Raw genomic sequence first — 24,940 nt, forward strand, 5'->3', positions numbered from 1 at the left:
AACTACAACAGTTATCGTATCCTCAAAAACCCAAATAAATGACCAACAAAGTGACAAAAAATTGTTCAATTGATTAAGAATAAATACGTTCAGGATCAGGCTGGCCGATAGCCGATATTTTTACGAGCTTTATTTATAGAAAAAAAATCAAAAACTACAGCAGATATTGTGTCCTTCAATTTAGTTATATCCTATATATATATTTGGTAATACTGCATTCAATTTTTTTGTACTTGCTAATTAGCAAGGTGCAACAGGGACGTTATTTCAGTTTTTCCAGGGGGGGGGAGATGGCCATACCGTGTTTGTTTTTTTAATAGATAAATATATATGGGAATATATTATACATTCCGTCCACTTTTTTGAATTATGAAAAAAAGTATAATTATTATTAAAAACAAATATACCAAAGTATACCTATTATTAAAAAACAATCAATCATCCTTAGAGGGTCTCCACCATACGAGCACTGTAGCAGAGAGGGAACAACCTACTGTTGCTGCCACGCCAACTACAAGACCTCTGAGGATCTTCCACCGACATCATCCCTGCGCCAGCTTCTCCACTACTATTCGGAGAAAGCATCTCGCCATTCATAGTCTGTCACAATATGTCATGTAATCTAATAAAATTCTTACTAGTTTCCACCTGCGTCTTAATGACTGCGAGGTCACACCCCTCAGGGTTATCAAACCTTAAACGTGTTAGTAATAATTGTAAATTTGAAATGTCACTATCTGTATTACATAACCAATTCATTACATTAAATAAGTAAAAACAGTTACATTTATATTTAGTATATTTTAAAAATAATTAAATACGTTATCGCGTATGCAAAAGATCAGCACTGTAAAGGATCCAGTTGTATGTCTGTTGAAATATTTATGTTTTTTAATGTTAAAATATATTATATTTAATATGTGACGGTAAATGCACCCACCTGCCCTCCTCAAATGATGAACTTGCGGCGCAACGCTCTAAAATCACGCTATTAAACGAATATAATGGTTAGTTTGTTAAGGTTAGGTTTGGTTTGGTTTGGTTTTGAGACGCTGTGGTAACATACCTTTATATACAATACTAGTAACATGTATCGTATTTAAAATTATAAAGATATGTTTGTGAAATTCACTATCGTATTGAAATAAACGTTCATCAAAAAATTTGTGTCATGAGTCCTTCTGTAGTAGGTTTATTTCTAAAAAAAATCTACCTTATAATGAAAATAACCAATAAATTCATTATAAGCATAATCATAAAATTTGCTTCTAAGAGACTAAGTTAAGAATAACTAAAATTAAACGTATCAATTGTTTGCATTTTTTTATTTATTAGTCACTGTCATAATTTATTTACTATTTTTGAACCATGAATTTCTTATTGTAATTGTAAAAAAATAAAAATTTTTAAAGCGGCAACACTGAGCTCGATAAACTTCACTTGCTACTATTAGGTTATGTTCTCATAAGGAGTTCTCTTACGTTTACGTTAATCACAGCATTGTAGAATACACAATGATACGATTGAGTCTTATCTCTAAGTAAATATATAAAAAATATTTCAATATTCATGATTGTATACGTAGTTTTATTTAATAATCATATTTTTTTAGATCTCTGTATGTAGATAGCTTCAAAACAGTTTTGCGCTCATTTTGTACTAAAGGCGTTAAGGATACTCCTGATGTAGTTCCGGAAAAAATAGTTGATAATGAAGCCAACCCTGAAATCGATCCAAACGTCCCGGAAAGTGTTGATAGCAAGAAAGCTGACGCGAAAGATGATATCAACTTAAAGATTAATAGCATTTTGCAAAGTATGATTGAAAATAAAGATAAAGATAAAAGTGTTTCTCAAAACACAATCGACATAAAAGATCTCGGAATACGTCATAGAAATAAGCGGAAATGGAAAGAAGAGAAGAAAGTCGATTCCAGTAAATAATTATTAAGTGAGATAATTACTATAATTTTTTCATTAATAATCAAAATCTTATAAATATATATAGATCAAGAGTTGATACAAGCTGCGAAAACAGTAGCAGAAACGATCGGAGAAAACCAAGAAAAGGTGGAAGAAGAAATATTAACAAAAGCTATGAATCCTGAAATGAAAATACTGGATTGGGGGTTAGTATAATTTAATATTTGTATAGTTGTTGTTACATATAAATATATTTAAATTTAAAGGAATCTCTTATCCGGAATGACGGTAGATAAAACTGATTCTACTGAAACTTACCAGCATACTAGGGCTCAACAAGTTCATTCTATACTAGGAGATAAAACACAAATGCGCTATTCTCCCATCTCTATAAAAACATCCAGAGTAAAGTAAGTAATAATTATGATTTTATACATAATGGAAAAATATTAAATGAAAACCCACTGATTGGGCCAACTTTTACCCCCCCCCCCTGGGAAATTCTCGGATTATCTATATAAAAATTATTTTTAAATATGTGTATCATTTTAGCGAAATCATATTTGAATACATTTTCACTAATATGATTCTCTAAAATGTATATGAAACTCAATTTGACAGTTGCGAAACGTCCATTTGCTGTTCTAACCCAAACCTAACCTAATTAAAGTTCTAAAACTACAATTAGTTTTAGAACTTTCATTAGGTCAGGTTCAAAATACAAACTAAGCCAACTCATCAGAGAAAAATAAGCAGAAGAAGAAGTACAGACAGTCATTGCGTCTCGCGTATTGTATGTTTTAAAAATATGATAGCTATCCTTAGCGATATTACTACGGACTTCTGATATAAGTGTATTGGTCAAAGTATATTCAAATCAAATTTTGATCAATAGGAGAGCGCAGAAACAATTATTACTTATATTTTATATGCACATGAATATTGCACCATAATATGTGCCACACAACCCATAACAGTCAACAAAACATATTATTTATAATTGAGAGATGAATCACCCTAATGTTGAAACTGTGCGCCAGTTTAGCAAGTTTCTCTGCTAAACAAGCTCCAATGATCTTTTTGAATATCACTAAGTTGATGGCGAGAATCGCTTTGCAACTAACCAAGGAAAAATCTCCATATTGGAAAAAGCCTCACATTAGCTGATCAAAATTTGATATATAAAAACGCTTTGTTTTGTGTCTTAATAAATATGTATCTCACTCAATAGAAAGAAAATTTATTTGATAAATTTTAATCATCTTGAAATTCTTATTAAGAACATTTTATTTTTCTATATTATCTCCTATGATTCCTATACTAGATTTACGATATTCCTATAAAATAACGATTTTTTTTATCTTTAAAATAGATATTAACTTTAGTGATTACCTACCTTAATTTAAATCAATTTTAATTGCTCTAAAATGTGATGTTATTGTCTCTCTCCAAGTAATACCAGCTTTTATAATGATATCTGCCATTATCTGTCTTTTTCTTAAAACTTACCAATAATGATCCCATTTCTTTCAAAAACTTTTCAAGCAAACCTTGTAATTATTGTCTATAACAGATCTAGGGTTGAAAAGGTCGATCTATTCAGCGGTAAACCATTGGACATCTTTAAAGACCAATCGACAAAAAAAGATATTCAACTTGAAGCGTGGAACAATTTCGAAAAACATGATCTAGAGTTGTTGATCACACAACCTCCGGCTAATTACTTCGAGAAGATGATCAAGTGGACCAAAGAAGGAAAAATATGGAAGTTCCCCATTGATAACGAACAAGGTTCGTTATTATTAAATTATATCATCATTATTTATTCAACTTCTATATATTTTTCTTTGTAACAGGTCTAGAAGAGGAACAAAAAATCCATTTCTCTGAGCATATATTTTTGGAAAATCACTTGGAGGATTGGTGCCCCAAAAAAGGTCCTGTAAGACATTTCATGGAGTTAGTGTGTGTGGGAATGTCAAAGAATGCATACATGCCTGTCCAGGATAAGATTGACCACATCCAATGGTTTAGAAAATATTTCGACTCCCACAAAGAACTGCTGAGGGAAACTGGAGCTTTAGGAGAGCCTTCAGAAAAACAAACACAATTACCAGGATGAATTAATACAGTATTTCGTTTTGTATGCAATAGATTTATAGAATAAATTGATTATCTAATAAAAAGCATTTTTTATAAAATATTTTTGTGTAATTGTATATCCATATATACAAATTTTATAAAAAGGAACCACAGTAATAATACAAAATGCTAAGTTTTACAAAATCCGTCACCAATTTTTTTCTGATCATTATTGATTCACTCATTAATTTTTCATTGCAAAAAATCTTACAAGATCTTTGGTTAACGATTTTGATTGTAAGTTATTACAAATTTTATTTAAATTTAGAATGGAACGTTTATTTTTGACATTTTTTAAAACATTTAAGCCTAATTAAGAACATGGAATCGTATACTTTTATACAGCCTAAAGTCCATTGAGTAATTTTAATTTAATTATTTATTCGAATATTTTATATATATAATAAAATGCATATAGACAACAAAAGTTTAGTTCTATGAAATTATTTTTAATTTGGCAAACACCAAACAGGAACTAAACATGGCAAGAAATTCGATCAAACTTTGAGCACCTTATAGTAGAATTGACATACAAGATGTAAAAAAAACTGGGGATTTTTAAACAGGATGGAAAAATAGTCACTTTAATGAATTAATGGTATTATAATATCGAATTATCTTACAACCAAAATTGGTTATAGTCTAATATTGCAGTGTTGTCACATGATAAAATTTTAATGAACTTTCCCAAATTGCCAAAATTCCCATCAGTTTATTTTCACCAAGTTTTATCCCAACATCATACAGCTACAGTTCTTTTCTCTGCCAATACAATACTTATTTGAGCCTCATTTATATATTTTAAATTGATTAACAAATTAATAGCATATAAATTATAGAAAAACTCCTATTACATATACACATATAAAAAACTTACACTTCGAATGAACAGTAAAAAATCTATTCAATAAAATCGTTGTTTTATATTAGCACCCACTATCTGGAAATATTTTACTTTAAGAGTACTTAACTATAATTCATTGAAACACATTTACAATTTTATAATACTCGATTGTTAATTAACCATACATAATTTGTTCTTAAAAAGTAATGGAAGTAAAATCAACAATACAAAAAAATATATAAAATATGTATATATATATATATATACAAACCGTTGATTTTGAAAGTAATATAAATCAGAATTTATTCATATTACTTAAAATCATCGGCATGTTTCTAAATTTAAAAAATAAATGTTTCGTCATTTTAATATACCACATAAATTCATTAAAAAATATTTGCGCATAAATGCTATTAACAACCATATTATGACATAAACCCACAACATATTAATACTATTGCGAATCTCCTACATCCGCGCGTTCCGTTTAGCTTCGATGGATTTTACATATTACAGACGAGAATATTACAATAAATAAAAAATATTTAGATATAACGCACTAGTTTAAAATATTGCATATCAAGACACTCAAATAGCGTCCCGAAACGAACACTATACTTAGAGTGAATATAACGTTCATTCGGAGCTGTGATCAAATTTTGTGAATAGTTGTGACTTCAAGGAAGACGGCACGGGGGCGGAGCTCTGCACCATCAGCTCACATTACCTGCAATTTAATTTATATAATCTTATACGAAACGATAATTGAACTATTTTAAGTATGATATATTTTAAAGATATTAGCGAATAGGAAGAAATTTAATACTTGTAGTATTTGGCTGGCTTCAAAGGCGGTACCAGGCAATAGTATCACCGGGGATGACACGTGACCGGCTTCGACGCAAATCATATTAGGGAACTCGTCGTCGCCAAAATCACCAATTTCTTTGGCGCATTCCACCCATGGATTCCAGATAACTGTAGTAAAATTATAATTATGAAATTCATAGAAATATACATATATTAGAATTAGAAAAGACATCAATTAATTCACATTAAATCTTATTTTACCGAAAAAATTATTTGACTTCTGAGGTTGTCATGCATGCACTTCATAAAATTTCATAATTTAATTAATTTTTAATAAAATAGTATTTTTAATTTAAGAAATAGTTCCAATGTTTGTACCTATTATTCAACTGTAGTTTTGGAATATATTAGTTTCATCATAATTTAAAGATGAACAAAAAATAAATTAATAATTTTTAACATTTATATTAAACTCTGTGTTTTTGTTATGAATTATAAAAACAAGTCAATTTGCAAATGTATAAGAAATTGATTTTGGTCAATTAATTAATTAAAAAATAATTAGTTTTAATAAATGGCCAGTAATTATAAAAAAATGTTCAATAATCATTAAATTTACGACCGCGGATGGTATCATGAAAATCTCCAGTATTTAGACACCTAAAAGTGCAATGAATCTTTGAGCTTATAATATGGTTATTTTATGTAATTCAAGGCTGAAAATCACTTTAATTTATTGAACTATAATATTTAAAGAATTTATGGCATAAATAGGTATCTACCGCATATTAGCAAAGTGCGAAATGGGGTGCAAAAATACCAGCTGCGGTCAAAGGGTTAATGAAACGGCTCGGTAAAAATTAAAAATAAATTATTTAAGTTGTAATAAAAATATTATTGTCACTATGACTTTTTAATTGATATAGGTACCAACAATTTATGATTATTAACTGGCCATATCTAAATAATATTACTGACCGTATTTTAAAAAAACAAACTAAATCTTTTAATGTAATGACTTTAAAATTGATAAAAATAAAGTAGTAAATATATTTACCGGTGTCGGGAAAATTATACTTTTGTATGCGCATCTTCCGTCCACTAACAACGTTCGTAATGATATGTTCTTGGGGCGTGTTTTGGTAGATTCTATCCGTCCATTCCGATATTGTAACTACTTCTCTTCCTTCCTGATACACTGTACCTTCTCTGGTCTATAATAATACAAATAATACAGCATATGAGTTTTAATAATACAATACATAAAAAATTATTTAAAAAATACCTTATCGATGAAAGTGCAACCGTGAAGTCCTGTTATCTGACAGCGTCGAACGTCTGGCACTTTAAAATATGTATGCAATAGCATATTGAAGCTGAACGTTAAATCCTTGCTCGGATTATAAACACCGATGTTAAAGTGGAGCTCTTTCTCCCGCAAAATTAATCGATAAGTCAAACGAAATCTGAGCAGTTATAAAAAAATATGTTAATAAAAATAAATCTATACATATCAATTTGTGTAGCTTACTGATAATTCCACATGGATCTGGTGAAATCATCATCCATTATTGAAAAGATTGCTTCTACGTCTCCACTGGGCAGTCTGTCTGGTGGCTTCTCTACGATCCATCGAGTGATGCGGGCGAAACCGTGTTGCGGTCCAAAAGACCATGCACCAAATTGAGCTGCAACACATATTGATGTGTTATTATAATAAAACATTTTTTCATAGAATACAACAAGTGTACTTACGGAATACAAACGGTATTCCACCTCTAATTGCTCGTTTGCCATCAAATACAGCTTGTTTACTGAAAATAAAATGAGAGTTTTAATACATACATGTTATATTTAGTAACATTATTACAAATTACTTATAAATTAAATTCAATAGTAATTTAAATATGAATAAGTATAGATATTACTATCAAATAAATCAAAAAAGTGACACAAAAGTATAATGCACTAACCATTTAACCAACTTCAATGTAATACTAAATTATGAAAGTTTATAAAATTTAATCCAAAACTGGTGTTTCTAAATCTTTATTTTTATAAAATTAAAAAATGATTAATATTCAAGCAAATATCCTCTACTAATTATTCGATAATGACATAAATACAGCAGTTACAAATCTCATTTTTCATTTGTATGCCGATGATGTCGATCTGTTGCGGACTTTTTCTCTTTACAGTGATTTAGATTCTTTGTGTAGATGCGCTTTTGTCAACCGTCTGCTTTTTAGTGTCAGAAAATGACATATCATGCAGTTTTTCTAATCTCATTCACCACCGGAATATTCCTATGATCTCGGTGAGAGCACTCTGGCTAGAAAACTTCCACTCAAGATCTTGGAATCACTTTTGTAAACAAGTAAAAGTTCTCTCTGCATGTAAATGACATCTGCGAAAAATCTTCTAAGATGCTTTGTTACGAGGAACGCCTTTAACTTTGATGATCCGTCAATTATTTGTGTCTTCTATGACATTTACATGAGATCTACAATTTGGAATTCACGAGTAAGCAAATACTCCCTTTTAATCGGACAGTTACGTGACTAAAAATAGTTAATTCTGAACGGGCAGTTAAATTTACCTGTCATAAAATAAACAGAACCATGAGCGGATGACTATAAAATTTGTTACAGAACGGCCACACACTGGCTCTTGTGATGACATATTATAAGGTACAACCAAATTCATCCCTCCCATTGAAAACTCTTTAAAATTCAAACTTTTTGAATAGCACCCGCTATCTATGAAACATAATTACGACGGATTTAGGCATAATGCTTGGTTAAGAGGTTAATCGAAAAAGTTCTTAAGATACCTTTATATAAGGATATTTGGTTATTTTCTGTTCTTGTATCCCAGCACCTTTTATTAAGAATATTAGGATACGATTCACTGAGTTCTCGTAGAAAGATGTATGTCACTAAGCATTATTTAAAATACTGAAGGGTGCATTTGACAATCCAATTATTTTCAATGAATTCCAAAACGTCTTCGAGAGTTACGATTGCTTCTTCTTCTGATGCTAATTAAGAACTAAGATGTCTGCACTAACTGACTCGTCTATGACTGTTGCCATTCAGCTCCTTAATACACTTGTATTGCACATTGATTTATTTAATGTCAGTTTAAGGTGCTGGTCCGTTTCAAAAAAAAAATCTTACATACTTTTTATTATTTTTGTTACAATCGTTATGCATTAAGGTAAGCTTAAAAGCTTAAATAAATTAACTTAAAAACATACCCTAATCGTCAAAATAAAACTATTGATTCCCAAATTGTTAAATATTATATTTTTATTATGGCTCAGATGCTCGATTTATAACTGCATTCGAGAAGCATGCTATAGTTCCTTCAAAAATAACTAATTCCATAATAGGAATTATACACAAAGGTCACAAAACTAATAACTTCTTTTAAATTTACGTGGTTCTTTTAACAGGCAAAATTTTCATCAGTTCATTCACATGCACATTCAAGCCACAGTCAAAATTGCTTTAATATCTACATATATATACATATATGTATATTTTCCGTGTTTCTTTTAATGACAATGGACTTAAGGAGCTTTTCATGATTGCTTTTATTTTATGATTGCTGATATTTTCGTTTTAATATATGGTATCGGAATGGTGGAAACAGAATGGCATTTTTCTAATTAATTTTCAAAGTCCAACCATATTTTTTTACAATATATTATTGCGAAACGTGAAAGACGATATGTAAAATGTCTTTACTATTATTGCTATTCCGTCAAACAATAATCGAAACATCTTATTTATATCGTGACATTTGGCATAAAAAAATTACCATGTGCGCCATTATTTACATAGTCTAAAAAACAACAGTTCCTTTTAATAAAAAAATATTAAATTAAAGGTAAAATATTTTCTGAATTGTCGTCTTCTCGTATTGCAATATCATACTTAAATTAAAATCGTAAAAAATATATAAATGGACCCTGATGAACGAACTATTGCGTGATTCTCGAACGCATGAATAGCTCCCGTGTACCAAAAGTAACCACCATTCAAGTAATTATATATGCAATTAATACATTACAAATTTATTCAGTAGCAAATCAGTAATTTTCAAACTTTTGTATTCAACAAAATCCGTATATTAAATGTAAATTGGCTAACTCAACTTTGGTGACAATTTCTTCATAATGCCACTTTGTTCCCAACATATGCAAGTAGCCATTCTTTTAAAGTTGACAATATTTATACTTAAATGATGAATCGGATACCCAAGCATATTTCGCATATTACTAAGGTGACCAGACGTCCTCCTTTGAAGATGATTGTCCTCCTCAAAAAGTATGTCCTCCTTCAATAAAATTTCCGAAATGGCTTTTTTATTGTTAGTGTCTTGCTTTGATATTTTCAAAATCCGGTTACCTTACTCTTATTGATATCAGAAGCAATGAGCTTTAACGAAATAAATTATATTGATAGTTGATACACACAATACATTGTGCTCTGCAGCAAGATTACTTAGATATGCACATTCGTGTTATTACTATCATACGAAACAACGGATTCCAGCGAATATTTAACTGTTAAAAAAAATGCATGAAAAACGACAATTTTTAACCTTGTTAAGACTATGCTGTGGGGGTCAGCAACCTTTTAACCTCGCCAGCATATTCGACTTTTAGTTTTAGCCGACAGACCGCAATTCAAGGCCGCGTAGCGTAAATTTTTTTCCAAAAAGGGCTACCTTATTTAAATTTGATCGCGCAATGCAAAATTTATGTGTATTTAATTTCTTTGAAATCAGTATATTTTTATTTTCTTTATGATACTTCGATGAGCTACATTAGTTCGTTATAAAGTTACAATTTAGCTCAATTTTAATTAACCATTAATTTAATTAATATGTATTAGAAAAAAAAAGAATACCCTATTTAAGGTGATCGGTTAGAATTATAATTAATAATAAAAATAATAATTTAAAAAATTAAAGGTTTACGCGAGATTCGAACCCAGGACCTTAAGTTCGTAAGCGACAGCTCTCGCCACTGATCCTTTTTTTCAAAAATAAAAGTCACAATCAGGAAAACTGATTTTTCGTAATACTTTTATCCCCTCCCTCCAATAAACAAAGTGCAACTCTTCGGTAACCGCATCAGCGTAAAAGTGACGCTTTCTCTTCGCCGTCGGCCAACGCCGCTTATCGACCGGGCTAAAGTAGTGTTAGCCATGGGGGTGGCAAACGGAGCAGGAGGCTTCGAGGCAGAAGGGGTGGCGGCCCCCCGGCGTAATTAGCGTCGGAGGGAGAGGACGTTTGTCTTGCGGCGCGGGGAATGCGGCCACCGGCAAAAAGTGGACGGACGGCGGCCATGTTACACACCGACAACTTTTTGCCCGGCGCCGGCCGCCGAATCGCAGACGCAAACGACCGACCAACAGCGCTGCTCTTGACCGCACGATTCGAAAATCGTCACTCGTGCGCCGCGTCGACGACCCCTTTGGCCTTGCACTTTTTCCTTTTCGCCTCCGCTGCGGAAACAGAAGATTGGGCAACGCTTTGAAACATAACGCTGCAGACAGCAGATTCGATCGAAGGGATTGCAAGAGCGATAGATTGCCAAAGATGCTCATTGTAGTGTCTGATTGATGCTTTGGCCTTGCACTTTTCCTTTCTTCTCTAAGCGAATTGAACGTTTGAAAATCGGCTGTTCTACACTTAAGAGTAAAAGTACTTTTGAGATCAAGCGATCCACCAACTTTGAACTTTTCGTCTCTTGTTACTAATTGACCAAAGTTTTATAAGCATCTGTGATACTCAGCATACTTAAAAAATAAAGAAATCGAACGATTGCCAAAAAAGCTTATACAGCAGTAGTCAACACTAAAATTTAAAATGAGCGCAAAGCATAGTTTTATATACATACACGCAAGAAACGTTTTCATTATCAAAAATGATTAATTTATTTTTAAGTCTTCCGTTATAACCTAACAATGCGTTACAACGGGGTAATCTGTACCAACTGGGTAAGTCAATTAGAAATAATGAATACCTACATGTTAAGTATTAATTACCAGACTGAAAGTCTGCGAATCGGTGACATATATATTATTAATCATAAATTATTATGTGGAATATAACTCATAATCAATAGATGTCACTGCAGCTGGGGCCGTTTTTTAAATAGCGTATTTCTTATGAATAAAATTCGATTGCCGCTGCTGGAGCTCAGGTCCGGCCCTAGGTTATTTGGCGCCACAGGCAAAAATTAAATTTGCACACTTCTCCCCCCCCCCCTATTAATACTTTCTTAACTGAGTAATAAGCGCAAAAATATAATTAAAATTAAAGTAATTTAATTTATTTGAAACCATACTCTTTTTTGCGATTGTGGGTATTTATGAATTTGTAGTTTATTTTTCGTCGCGATTTTTACGCGTGAAATAATCACAGTAGTGTATACAAAAAAATAATATCATATTATATTTTTTAACAACATTGTTTGATAATTTTTAGTGAATATCGCCTTTATTTGGTATCACGGCGCCCCACAAGATCAAACACCCCAGGCGATCGCCTGTACTGCCTGCCCCTCGGGCCGGCTCTGCTGGAGCTTGAGCCCACAACCCCCGAGTTACTAGTCTGATACGTTACGTCCTTAAAATGTTAATATTAGACCACGATTAATATATTCAACAAATAAATAGACATTTTTCTCAACACGCTGCATACCGGACATTATTTCTAAAAATACAGGCTTGCGGCGGGGCTTATTTATGAAAATTAAAACCTAAACTTAATTTTTTAAGCCATTATAACTTTTTAATTAATTAACGTTTTACCGTCTAATTCAAAATAGTTTTTTAATAATTGTTTTTTTATATCCACAATAGTAAAATCAGTAAAAGTTGTACTGTGGGTCGCGTACTAATACAATAAAAAATAAATTTGTGTTTAAAATCACCAAATATAATTATTTTAAAAATAAAAACGAAATAGTGTAGTCAATGGTTTTTTTACTACAATTTTTTTTGTAATAATATATTGTGATATTGTTTTTTATCTATTTTATGATAATACATGATTTGTATTGACTGATTTTTTACCGACTTTATAATTATAATTATTTTGTTGTGATTTTACTGTGATCGTTACAAAATGGATGAAAGAAAAGAAACATTAATAGAATAAAATTTTGAAGAACATATTTCCCAACTTATCTAGCGAAGATAAATGATCTTAGTGATGCTAAGGCCCTCCGCACACGGAGCAACTGTTTTGCAACTCGAGTTGCAAATTCGTTGCATTCTAGTCACACATACAACCAATTTGGAATCAAATTAAAACCTCACACCGCACACGAGCACAACTGATTCTGGATTATTTTGAGCAAAGTTCTCTATAAGTTTGTAGTCACAAAGCTGTTTTTCGCAAAATGTCAAGTAGTAGTTCAGATAAAGAAGACTTAATTGACTATTAGAGCATTAGAGCAAGGAATATTGGTGTCATCCCTATATACAGAGAAATATCAAGTCAAATCTGTTTGTAACAGCAGAACAACTGAATCAAACAGACAAAAAGTTTATAGCATTCGACAATCGACAATCTACGACTTGGCCGCTTCACTCATTTCTTGAACTTTTTGTGAAGACACGTGCAACCATGCAACGCAACTGTTTTGTGACTAGGAAAAAAGATCGCATGCAACCAGTTGCTGACTGATTTGAAATCGGTTTGGTTTTAGTCGCTCGTGTGCGGACACACTCCCGTACACAGGCGTGGTCACCAAATAGTTAGCATGCGCAACTGGTTTGCAACTCGAGTTGCAAATTCGTTGCATTCTAGTCACACACACAAACAGTTTGCAATCAAATTAAAACCTAAAGTAATCAAACAAAATGGCAAAGTTGCACGGTGTATCACCGCGTATATTGACCGTAGTGTTAAAAATGATTTATATATATTTTTATTTTATTCACAGTTTTATGGTAACTGATTTGACTATTACGAATATATAATATGTGGGTATATTCATGATAAAATGTGTATGTGTATGTCAACACTGCCTTGAAACGAAATTTTTCAAACTATTTTAGTTAATATTATATTAGTAACATCTTTGGCTAAAGCGTTAAATGAATAAGTTACCGTAAATATCCAGTTTAACGTGTGTTTTTGCTATAATAAGTTGAAATGACAAAACGACAAATTTGTGCACACGGTATTCAACGTGTTAAAGAAAATCCACATATTCCAGTGCAAATATGTATTCGTAAATCATTGTAAAAGCGCGTAAGTATACTTATGTGGCCATTTAGCGCAATTTAGTGTTTCTGAAATATGATTTTTTTTGTAATGTTTTGATTCAATTGGCTGCGCAGCAAAAAACTAAAAAGGGGCGCGAACGCACTGTGGGTAATATATAATAATTATCATGAATTGTTGATATTTAGACCAATTTGGAGCTTGGCTTAATTCTACGAAGTTATCAAATGCTCATATAGCCATTCCGCCGGCGTATCGCGGAATAAATCTCTTTATATAGCAAAGATCACATTAAATACTGTCCAATTGTAATTACCCTTTTTTCTTTTCGTCTTTGTTGTGGAGAAATTTAAGACAGCATAGCATAGTGAAAAGGATAGATTGAGAATTTGTAAATCGAAAGGATGAAAGAAGCCAGTGAACGTAAAAGTTCATAAAAACCGCGGCATATAATCATGTCAATATTTATTTAGCTTTACGCTTCGTCGTCGTGCTCAGGTAAGATTTAAAAATTACCTGGCTCAAATAGTTCTTGAAGAGATAATAATCACATTATTACATCTGTGTGGCAATTTTACATATTAACATACAGATTTTCTTCGAAAAATCAGCAGCAACTCCCTGCTGCTCTGATTTCTGGGCTTCAGTGCTTGTGCTATCTGAATTTTATATTGGTATATCTGCAAACCCAGATGCAAAATGCGCCAAAGGGAGCAATAAGAAAAGCTCAAAAGTTGCGAACACCGACGAATCGACAATTCCAGGTCTTAGGCCACACTTTCACTTACAGCAGCAATATTCTCGGCTGAACGGGCACCACGATAATGCACAGACCTTACCCTATATCCAACGCTCCCAGTATCTGCATATTTTTACACTACGTTGCAAATTGTTCGCTCAGTAGGACGATGAAATTTACCATAATCTTTTTGTAAATTGCGATACACAGTTCGTACAGAATTATTATTTCTGTAGAACAATTAAACAACTTTAACGCGTTGAGCGGTGGTTTTTCGTAACTATATCATTTAAAGATTTTCGTGTATCTAATATATCCACTGGGTGATAAAAAATGAAGTTTTTGGATATGGTTGATTCTAATTTTAGAAATACTGACAAAATTGTTTTTTTCTGTTTACAGGCATGTTTACTTTTTTATAACTAAAACCGATATATTTTTATATTATATATATTAGTCAGGTTATTGAATCTTTGTGACAAAACAATTAGTCGAGATTATTGCAAGCGAAATAAATCATAACTCACGTGCCACACGTAGTCGTAAAAATGATAAACGTAACTATTAAATAAAAACTTAATCGCATAAAGTGGTATGTTTAAAAACATTATAATCATTACATTAAATTATATTAATGACTACATAAATTATGCACGTAGTAAAAGGTGTAGGTTTTACTCGTTATACACTAGAATAATTCAAGACCTTATAAAAGCTAAAGCTGCGTCCTCTGTACATCTTTTGCAATACTATGTTTAATCGATCAAATTTAGCAGTTTGAGAAACAGGAATTCCAGAGCTGGACCGATTCGAAAGCGCGCGAGTTTTTCATCTGCGTTCCAAGATGACAATCGAGTTTCGATATAAATTTGGAGTGCCCTTGACGATTCATTCAAACAGCATAAATAAGCTCTGAAAGCGTTCCTATTTATATTGGTATGCGCATAATAATATATATTATAAGATTTTTATCATATTAAAAAATCTTGGGAAAATAATATCTGTAGTGTCTTCTACACACACTTCTATTTCACGCGGACAAAATCATTTATCTATTGCGTGATATTGTTATTCTGAGCTAGTTCAGAATAACAACATTTAAAATGTCAATGAATAGTTTTAAAAAAATACTATACACAAAAACGCGATTAACGATTCGTTAACGACAAGTCAAAAAACGCAGCTTCCAAACGCTCGCTCTCTCGTTTGCGTCTATGTACAATGTACATACTAAGATGATCAATTACCCACACAGTCGTACGAATCTCATCAACCGCTGTCAGTTTTTTTACAGCCACACATACGTATATATGTAACAAATGCAGTACATTAAGCCCGAGAGAAGAACCCTAACGACCTACTACTCGGACAGCCTTCGAACAAAAGCGAACGTACAAACTAACACATCGCGGAAAAGCTCATTCCACACGCCTTTTGCGAGCGAGCGAATCGAGCTTTCCTGGATAAGATAATTAAATCTACTGCTACAATCTCGCATAAAACGGACAAAGCTCCTAAACTGATGACCTCGATTTTGGATTACGACAGGCTATGATGAGCAACGTGTGCCACGAACAATAAATTGTGAAGTGTGTCGCAAGTTATTTTGGCGAACCTATTTGTACTACTATCCCAAATAGTATAGAGATAGACTAATAGTTTTTAAAAATATTTTTAAAAACCGAGTAGTGGGGCCAAGTTAACCCTTTAACAGCACAGCGTACCAAAATTGTCCAAACAAATGAATTTCGTATACACTTTTCTCTCTTCTTTTGGTCTCACGTATAACAATTATTGCATTGAATAAACCATCTCAAAATATTATTTCTCTGATCCGTCGACGTAGTCAGTTAAAAAGACACTTTTCCCATTTATTTAGAAAGATTTAATATTAAAGAGTACATCTGATAATAATTTTACTAACGTTATCACATTAATCAGGTGACTTCAATTATATAGTTAATTTATGACACAGCATATATTAAATACTACATTTACATTGATTTTTTTAATATTAAATCGAACGTAAGCCATAATTAAAAAAGGTAATTATACCGAACAGGCATATAATCTGTTAATTGCATTAGACGTATATACACGTCAAACTAAAACTTTATTTCGGGGCGGTTGGCGGGTATACTCGTGTAAAATAAAAAAAATACCATTTACTACAAAAACTCCAAATTTCAGTAAGAAGTAAAACAAATGTAATTTAGTGATATGTATTACCAATAAAACTGCTGTGAATTTTATAAATAAAAAGTAAGGGATTTTTAAAAGTAAATTCCGCAGTTAACTGGACAACGAACAAAAATATAGGAGCAAGTTTTGACATAAATCTAACTCTTTCGATTTGCTTTAATTTTATGTTGTTATATTAATTTAGTATTGTAGATTTTCTTCTCAATAATTGAGGAATAATACGCGTGCTCGTTAAAATCATTGAAATAGTTAGTTTAGAATATTAGGTTTTATCATGTTTTAATAAAAATATCATTAGAAATATTACTGACTTATTTTTAATTTAAGAAATTTTATCCATCATTGAACAGAAAACATTTTAGAATGATTATATTGTAGTTCAGGAATTAACAACGGTTTAAGTGGAAATATGGACATACATATAAAATTTAAAAAAATGTGAATACATTAAAAACAATTGCTACGTTTATGTTTTATGTAATTTTTTCAAATAAAAAAAATCAATACAGAAAATGATTATTAAATCATAAGTTATTTTATCAGAAGAACAGCTAATTAAATGCTTTTTGTGGCTTCAAGAGTATTATTTGTGCACTTTTAAAAACAATTGTAGGCAATTTTTTTTCATAAATTTCTGTTTATTTCTACAATATCAAGATATATTGTGCAAGTATAGCAGCTAACGAGTCTCTAAATGGAATGGTATAAAAAATGACAATTGAGGGCACGTTCGCTGCAGTTAACATTCTATCTAAAGTCTGAAGACCATCGAATTTAGCAGCGTAAATAATATTCAGCATCTCTCTATGCGAGTTCAACCGAATAGAGCTGATGACCCACAATGTTATAAAACATTTCAAATGTAGACCATTGCAACGTAAGGCTCCACCTTAGCAGCAATGTCACGCAGAAACTTTATCTAACGAATGCGGTCAATTTATTTATTGCAATTGCAAAGAGGGGGGTAAGAGCGTTATTTGCCCTTCTGGCGGTTCTGTGTTAAAATAGCGTCTAGCAGAATTACAATCTAAATAATGCGTTAAATTTAATTAATTGTCCAACATGAAATATCGGTTTTCGGGCGTAGTTGGGACGATACTGTTGCTGTTTTTGCCGGTGGAGGCTCGTCCCCGAAATTTCCCCTTTCTCTGCGGCGCGCTTACGTATGTACTATTCGCATAGGGACAATAATCACAGGGTGATTCTAAATTATATTATTAAACTTATTATCGGAAAAGTTTTAAGCGACTCCCCCTTTACTTATAATATTATAATCGTATATCGACAATCGTTATTATATAAGTGTACATTAAAAATAATTCCGAGGCGAAACTATCACGAGTCGACCTTCGGACCCGATCATTAACGAATCAAAAAATCAACGTCACAAAGTGCGTACAATTCGTTTTTTTATTACGTTTCGATTACGTGTTATATTATTACCGAACATATAAAAAATATTATCTGGTGCTTTGTAGATGGTCGAAAAAAATTCGCTATGGCCGCAAAAGTTGGCCGGAAAAGAAGCGTTTTCGACAGCCGCGAAAGGGCGGTGATTTAAAATTTAAAAAAGATCTTACCTCACGAACAACTGTTCTTGATTGTTAACTCTCCATGACACGACCGTAGCACCTAAATTGAGAAATAGAATTGTAAATTAATCTAATTGTATGTATATAATATATATAAATACAATTTATTTTTAGTTCAAAAAATACAAAATATTTGCAATCATGTAAAAAAAGCGTATTAAAGAGTACTAACGCAAGTATATAATCAACATATATATTTGCGCCCTCGCTTTATAATCCAATACAAACAAGCGGCAATGTTTTTTTAGGTTATATTTTTTGTTATGAAAAAAAAACAGTAAGCGAATTGAGCGAAAAGTCGAGTTAAAATAAGTGGAAAATATTTATATAGGCATAAGAAGGTATACGGAATAGTTTGAAAGTGAATTAAATGGTTTTACCGTGTAAATTAACTGTGCAAGTGGTATTGTTTCCGCGATCTAACACTACGACGCTCGTCGCCGCCGCCATCTTCGTCTCACTGACCAATGTTGGTCGACGCGACATGAAACACGGCCATGATTCTTTGGCATTTTTACGAGCTTGCGCGCTCGTTAATGTCGCACGTTAACTTTTTATTAAGAAACAACAAAATTATATCTACTAATATACTGATAAAAAAGTTATTATACGCTAAATTTAAATAAAATGGATATATATTGATAAAATTAGTTTGCTTTCGCTCAATAACACTAAATTCGGATAAATATTTCTGGTAACTATCAACAAAATACTAATCTAGATAACTTACTAATCCACTCAGTATTGGTAAAGTCTCTGCATACTTTTTGCAGACCCGACTCCTTTTTACAATTTACCTTTTTGTATAAGTGTATGTACAATATACAAATATTTTGGCGCCTTTCTCCTTTCAGTGCTCAGTATTTTGATTTAGATAAAGAATATGTGCTATAAAACAATACGAAATTTCTTTATAAAAGGCTGGTTAATACTAGTTTCAGCAAGGTATATATAGTAAGCCAAACAAACATATAAGATGGATTACATTCGTTACTACATTATATCTATTTACAAACAAATTCGTCTCATCGATTCGAGTTTAGTATTTTTTGCTATTTCGCTCTCGATTAATATTGTCGTTAAACAACATTAATTTAAGTTTAATAAAACTTCTCTTCTCGCAGTTAGCTCTCATTGATGTATGCAGTTAAGTAGTTCGAACATAGTTAATTTGAACAAATTGATAATGCATAAATTTCAAAACTGGATACTTCCAGTTAAATTTTATATACAAACATCCAAATCAGCGCCGCGTTTCTTCAAGTCGTCATAGCTTACAATCTCTTAATCTATCCAATAATAAACTATGCGTTATGGTATAGGAGTTCAGTTTAAACCTATCGGCAGCAAAAGTTTTGTGACTCGTTATGAAATCTTTCCTAATTTATTATTCCTAAAAATTCTGATATGATTTTCATTGTTTAAGCCACAATCGTCGAGATTTTCTAGTTAAGTTGCAATTACATTTTATAACATCTTCAGTAAGCTATTTATGCGATACACAGAGAGTATTGCAACGAACGATTGACACAATCCATGTCGTACTAGTTGACATAAAACTATAGTCGATCTGAAAAATTGAACTGTTGTGTAGAGAATCGTCTATTTATTGTTCGTCTCGTCAGAACGTAGCTGTTAATGCAATAATTCCACAGTCTAAGTTTCGAACAACTATGCAGTTTTACAATGCTCATTAAGTGTGTGAAAAGTGAATCCAGATAACATAATATATATGTTCTTAATTTTTTCTTATCAATCTATGAGATTTTGTCAGCAAAAATGTTTATTGATCATGTCTTCTTTTCGCACTACTGTATTTTCTAGAGAACCAATGCTCATGTTTAACTTTCAGGTACTTAGGCCCTCCGCACACGGAGCAACTGTTTTGCAACTCGAGTTGCAAATTTGTTGCATACTAGTCACACACACAACCAGTTTGCAATCAAATTAAAACCTCACACCGCACACGAGCGCAACTGGTTCTGGATTATTTTGAGCAAAGTTCTCTATAAGTTTGTAGTCACAAAGCTGTTTTTCGCAAAATGTCAAGTAGTAGTTCAGATGAAGAAGACTTAATTGGCTATTAGAGCATTAGAGCAAGGAATATTGGTGTCATCCCTATATACAGAGAAATATCAAGTCAAATCTGTTTGTAACAGCAGAACAACTGAATCAAACAGACAAAAAGTTTATAGCATTCGACAATCGACAATTTACGACTTGGCCGCTTCACTCATTCCTTGAACTTTTTGTGAAGACACGTGCAACCATGCAACGCAACTGTTTTGTGACTAGAAAAAAAGATCGCATGCAACCAGTTGCTGACTGATTTGAAATCGGTTTGGTTTTAGTCGCTCGTGTGCGGATACACACTCCCGTACACAGGCGTGGTCACCAAATAGTTGCATGCGCAACTGGTTTGCAACTCGAGTTGCAAAACAGTTGCTCCGTGTGCGGAGGGCCTTAATCTCCTTAGAGATTAGAGCAAATATTTCATAATTAAAGTGGCTTACATAAATAGAGCCATAATTGTTGCCAAAATGTAAAATCATGTGTTTTAAACTTCACTTTAGGTCAAGAGTCGCTATTCATTTGATATGGATTCTGATTTCCTGATATCATCGAAGTTGTTTTCCATTGAGAAAAATCGAAATAAATAATTTTACATATTAGGATAAAATATAACTTTGGTTCTAAAATAAGATGACTTTTTTCATTCAACCTGAAGGGTGGTAATTCAGAAGTAAATTATCTAAATATCTTTTATTGTGGAAATTGTTATAAAAGCAATATTAAATAAAAATATTTTAAAAATTCTTTCATATTTATTTGTTTGTGATAAATGTGAAAAAAAAAGTATGGTGTCATATTGTCGGAGCTCTAAATGGAAGTCCAAATTGGTTAATGAGGAAAATCTGTGCTTGAAATTAAAAATTAAAATGTTTTGACAACTCACACTACATATAAAAAAAATATGTTATGTTAAATGCATATTTTTATCATTAATTGAACACACTCAGTTTAAAAATACACACGCTTATATATGCGTTCTATATTTACAATTTAAGTTAAATAAACTATGCAATGCATGAAAATAAAAGCAACATATGCAGAAATAATCAGTGATAACGATAATAAAAAAAAGAGTTAACTTAAAACTATATAATTTAATTATAATACAAGTGGGGTTTAAAAAAAAGTATTTTACATATTCTCATATAAAATGCAGATTCACACATGAGGTATAAAATAGTTCCTCGATTTTGATTTTAGAACTAACTTTAGACAAATATACATCGCAATTCTGAAATTATACCTCATTTACAAAACGATTAAGGTAAAACAGCAGCAATATTCCAATTTTTAAACAAAAATATCTCACAATAATTTTAATATTTTTTCAGACGCGTATGAATATCATATCAGGATGTCGGTGTGTGAAACTATGAGACGGTTTTAGCTCTTTTCGGCACTGCTCGGTTTACCCTGCTCGTCTTCTTTTTTCTTCTGCTTTTCTCTCATCAATTCGGCATCCCTGCAATAAAGAAATAAAATAGATTGAGTAACAGCATTGTGACACATATTTGACACGAGTAACTATAAAAGTTCTAATTTAAAATCGACAAAATAAACAAATGGGAAGTTTTCGGCGATATAAAAATCAATAAGAAAATCTGTCGTTATTAGTGAGCCCCATGCTGACCTCCGCGACGAATCAACGAAGATTGCCAAAACTTCTTAGACATGGTGAAGCTATGCTTGCTCGCTTTTGCTGTAATGTTGTCGTCATGAAAACCATCGATATCACCTTCTGCGGGTGATATGAAAAATACAAAAATGTAACAATACTTTCTCTTAAGACGCAGAGAAAGCTATACATAGATACTTCAAAAAACATAAGCATAATTCTACATTACATTTCAGCAAAAGCTTTGATGTTTCATATTTTTTAACAAAGCTACTGTAAACAGACTCCCGACGAACAGATCGAAAACATATATTACCTAAACTTCCGTTGCTCTACGCTCATTCCGCCCTTGTCGGTGGCGGATTTCTTTTTGTTATTCTCTTGTTGCTTCTTTTGGTTTTTAGCGCGAGCCAGGTCTCTTTGATTTCCACCTGAAATTATTAAAAACGTTACGTAACCGACAAAACAAGTTCCACCGTTTTAAAATGCATCATCGCATTGCTCCAATGTAAAATTTGTCAATACGAATTTCAACATCAAATTTAGCAATAAACACAATTATAATTGCACCAATCGTACCACGTTATTAATTGATTAATGTATTTTTAATATGATTCACTAGTTTTGAAATCACATAGAAAAATGTAAACAAACACCACATGGGTGTTTCGAAACCTGTTATAGTGAAATTTATGAGCGTGTAGTTAATATTTATAATGACTTTCACAGTTCTGCTATGCCGTTTATTTATTTATTGCCTTTTTAAAAATGAAATTGTCATCTCAAACTGGTTTTATCATCCAAAATAATCTATATGAAAATAAATATGTTGAATAAGGATATAACGATTGACTCAAGGTTAGCCAGTTTTAATCTGAGCGTGTAGTGAATTTTAACCCATTGATGAGTTATAGATGTGCGAAAAAAATTGTGCATAAATTTACAACATAGTAAATAAATATAAGATAGTTATACATAAAACGAATATATTAGATTCTTCAAGCATTGCAATATAAAAAATCTGAAAACTATATTAAACCAGGACTCTACTCCGCCTGGGATTTGGATATTATTAGATTCAATTTTCACACTAGGTCACGCAAAATGTTTTAAATAGCCGACGTTGCAAGTTTAAAATAGTTGTGCTGACCTAGAAACTCCAAACATAATAAGATGTGCAAATTTCATGACGCCGGAGCTCACCACACGAGAGTTTTTGCTGTTTCAAATTCACAAATTAATAAAAATAATGAATATAAAGTCAACGGACATTTATAAACAGAAGAAACAGCATTTTGACAAAAAGATTAGTTCGATTAAGACTGAACGGTTAACAGAAAACCCTATTTGAAAAGGTGGATGACAGTAGAATGTTTGGTTATATACACAATTGGTAAATAACCAAGGAATTAAAAAGTGTATATAATTATAAAATGAATGTATGCAGTGATCGTGTGTTGACAAACAATAAAAACGTGGCTATATACGTAGAATAGCACGTAAACGCGATAGATGGATGATTGACATCAGAGCCGGACGCAAAAACGTGACGTTTGAACGCAAAAACATCGCCGACGCTTTCGGCAAAACTTCTAGATTGTACATTAGTTCCGGTTCCAAACTGGTCACTTGACGGGACGGTGCTCTTAGAGATCGCCTCAAAGAACACAAGGACGTCAAAGCCACATAATGGAAGAAAGCACTCACGAGTCATGGTAGGTGTGTTTGAAATGCGTCCACCCGGTCAAGTGACAGCTGTCTGTCTCCTACGCGCGTGCGCCCCCTCCGCTTAAATAACAGCACCAGCTCTTCGCTCTAGAAAGAGCCCCGTGGTCGAAACGACACGATTCACGACCATGTGATGTCAGATCTACAGAAAATTAAAAAATAAATAAATTCAATTATATTCAATGCATTTCGTATAATAAATATTACTAAATGAATTTTAAAGCTTACATAAGAGCATAATAAATTCAAAACAATATAAAATAATCAGAATTCTTATTAAAATATTTGATAATTGTGACAGATATACAGTAAGATAACATATTATACAGATAACAAAATATACAGACATATAACCGTCGTTTGAACAATTGTATAGTTATTGAAAGAACTGTAAAAATCCATTAAATTTAAAAAACTTGGCAATGATATCCTTAAAAAATTGAACATTAGTCTTATATTTAAATCAGAGGTAAAATAATAAACGAACAATTTAATAGGTGTAAAAAATGGTTAATAGCACGGCGGATAAATATATATGCTAAATATGTAATATAAAACCCCAGTCCTTTTCGAACACTAATACATTTTTCGTTAATAAGCCTACATGTTCTGCCATCACAAACGATGTGACAAAATCTTTCGAATTGAATGTTTAAATTGATTTAATATATACATATTTCAGTCAACAAATAAATAATCTATGTGCCTAACGAGCTTCTTCCCTAATTAATTTGAGAGTCATCGATAATTTGTTGTTTATATTTGATAAAGTACTACTAACATACAAAGCAGTGCCAAAAGGAACAAATCTTGGTCCGAGATGTTTGTTTGGTTATTTATGACGTAAGGACAGAAATTATTATTTTAAGCTTTTTATTTGAAAATTGATGTAATATTTTCTAAAAATCTAAACCCTGCAAAATTTATCAAAAATGCTAATGTTTGTCACAATCTTAATTTCACAATTTTAATTTTGTGTTATCTTAGCTTATTTAAATATAAATTGTTAACAATTAATCC

General features: G+C 31.9%; 3 protein-coding genes across 4 annotated transcripts; 1 reads left to right on the forward strand and 2 right to left on the reverse strand.

Moving 5' to 3' along the window:
* Positions 1-1,422: 1,422 nt before the first annotated feature.
* mRpS31 (mitochondrial ribosomal protein S31) lies at positions 1,423-4,108 on the forward strand. The gene is made up of 6 exons (XM_088186555.1): positions 1,423-1,540; positions 1,613-1,935; positions 2,008-2,128; positions 2,189-2,332; positions 3,496-3,713; positions 3,779-4,108. Exons 1-6 carry the CDS (start codon positions 1,515-1,517, stop codon positions 4,042-4,044), a joined length of 1,098 nt encoding a protein of 365 aa, XP_088042681.1. The 5' UTR covers positions 1,423-1,514; the 3' UTR covers positions 4,045-4,108.
* Positions 4,109-4,502: 394 nt separating this feature from the next.
* On the reverse strand, positions 4,503-18,989 carry LOC148235121 (uncharacterized). 2 transcript variants are annotated; one of them, XM_088186567.1, is made up of 8 exons: positions 18,885-18,989; positions 18,493-18,544; positions 7,474-7,532; positions 7,250-7,406; positions 7,004-7,184; positions 6,776-6,932; positions 5,735-5,886; positions 4,503-5,656 (listed from the first exon to the last, which is right to left on the reverse strand). In XM_088186567.1, exons 1-8 carry the CDS (start codon positions 18,952-18,954, stop codon positions 5,648-5,650), a joined length of 837 nt encoding a protein of 278 aa, XP_088042693.1. In that variant the 5' UTR covers positions 18,955-18,989; the 3' UTR covers positions 4,503-5,647. The 2 variants fall into 2 exon arrangements, with proteins under 2 accessions (XP_088042693.1, XP_088042692.1); XM_088186566.1 differs by having other exon boundaries at positions 5,305-5,635.
* A 2,320-nt stretch (positions 18,990-21,309) lies between these two features.
* Positions 21,310-24,058, reverse strand: LOC148235122 (putative SERF-like protein). Its single transcript, XM_088186583.1, has 3 exons — positions 23,900-24,058; positions 22,509-22,623; positions 21,310-22,039 (listed from the first exon to the last, which is right to left on the reverse strand). The coding sequence occupies exons 1-3, from the start codon at positions 23,904-23,906 to the stop codon at positions 21,961-21,963; spliced, it is 201 nt and encodes a 66-aa protein (XP_088042709.1). The 5' UTR covers positions 23,907-24,058; the 3' UTR covers positions 21,310-21,960.
* Between the last annotated feature and the right edge of the window lie 882 nt (positions 24,059-24,940).

Source organism: Plectrocnemia conspersa, unplaced genomic scaffold (genome assembly GCF_051122295.1).
Source record: "Plectrocnemia conspersa isolate PC_06_02 unplaced genomic scaffold, ASM5112229v1 ptg000005l, whole genome shotgun sequence".
NCBI classification, from domain to species: Eukaryota; Metazoa; Arthropoda; class Insecta; order Trichoptera; family Polycentropodidae; genus Plectrocnemia; species Plectrocnemia conspersa.

Coding starts and splice junctions, on each gene's coding strand:
- mRpS31 (XM_088186555.1), top strand. CDS start 1,515: ATGATACGATTGAGTCTTATCTCTAA. Junction 1,936..2,007: donor AGAGAAGAAAGTCGATTCCA/GTAAATAATTAT, acceptor AAATATATATAG/ATCAAGAGTTGATACAAGCT. Junction 2,129..2,188: donor ATGAAAATACTGGATTGGGG/GTTAGTATAATT, acceptor TTAAATTTAAAG/GAATCTCTTATCCGGAATGA.
- LOC148235122 (XM_088186583.1), bottom strand. Junction 22,040..22,508: donor GTAGAGCAACGGAAGTTTAG/GTAATATATGTT, acceptor TCTTTATTGCAG/GGATGCCGAATTGATGAGAG.
- LOC148235121 (XM_088186567.1), bottom strand. CDS start 18,954: ATGGCGGCGGCGACGAGCGTCGTAGTGTTAGATCGCGGAAACAATACC. Junction 6,933..7,003: donor GTTGCACTTTCATCGATAAG/GTATTTTTTAAA, acceptor GTATTATTATAG/ACCAGAGAAGGTACAGTGTA. Junction 5,887..6,775: donor GTATAATTTTCCCGACACCG/GTAAATATATTT, acceptor ATTTTACTACAG/TTATCTGGAATCCATGGGTG.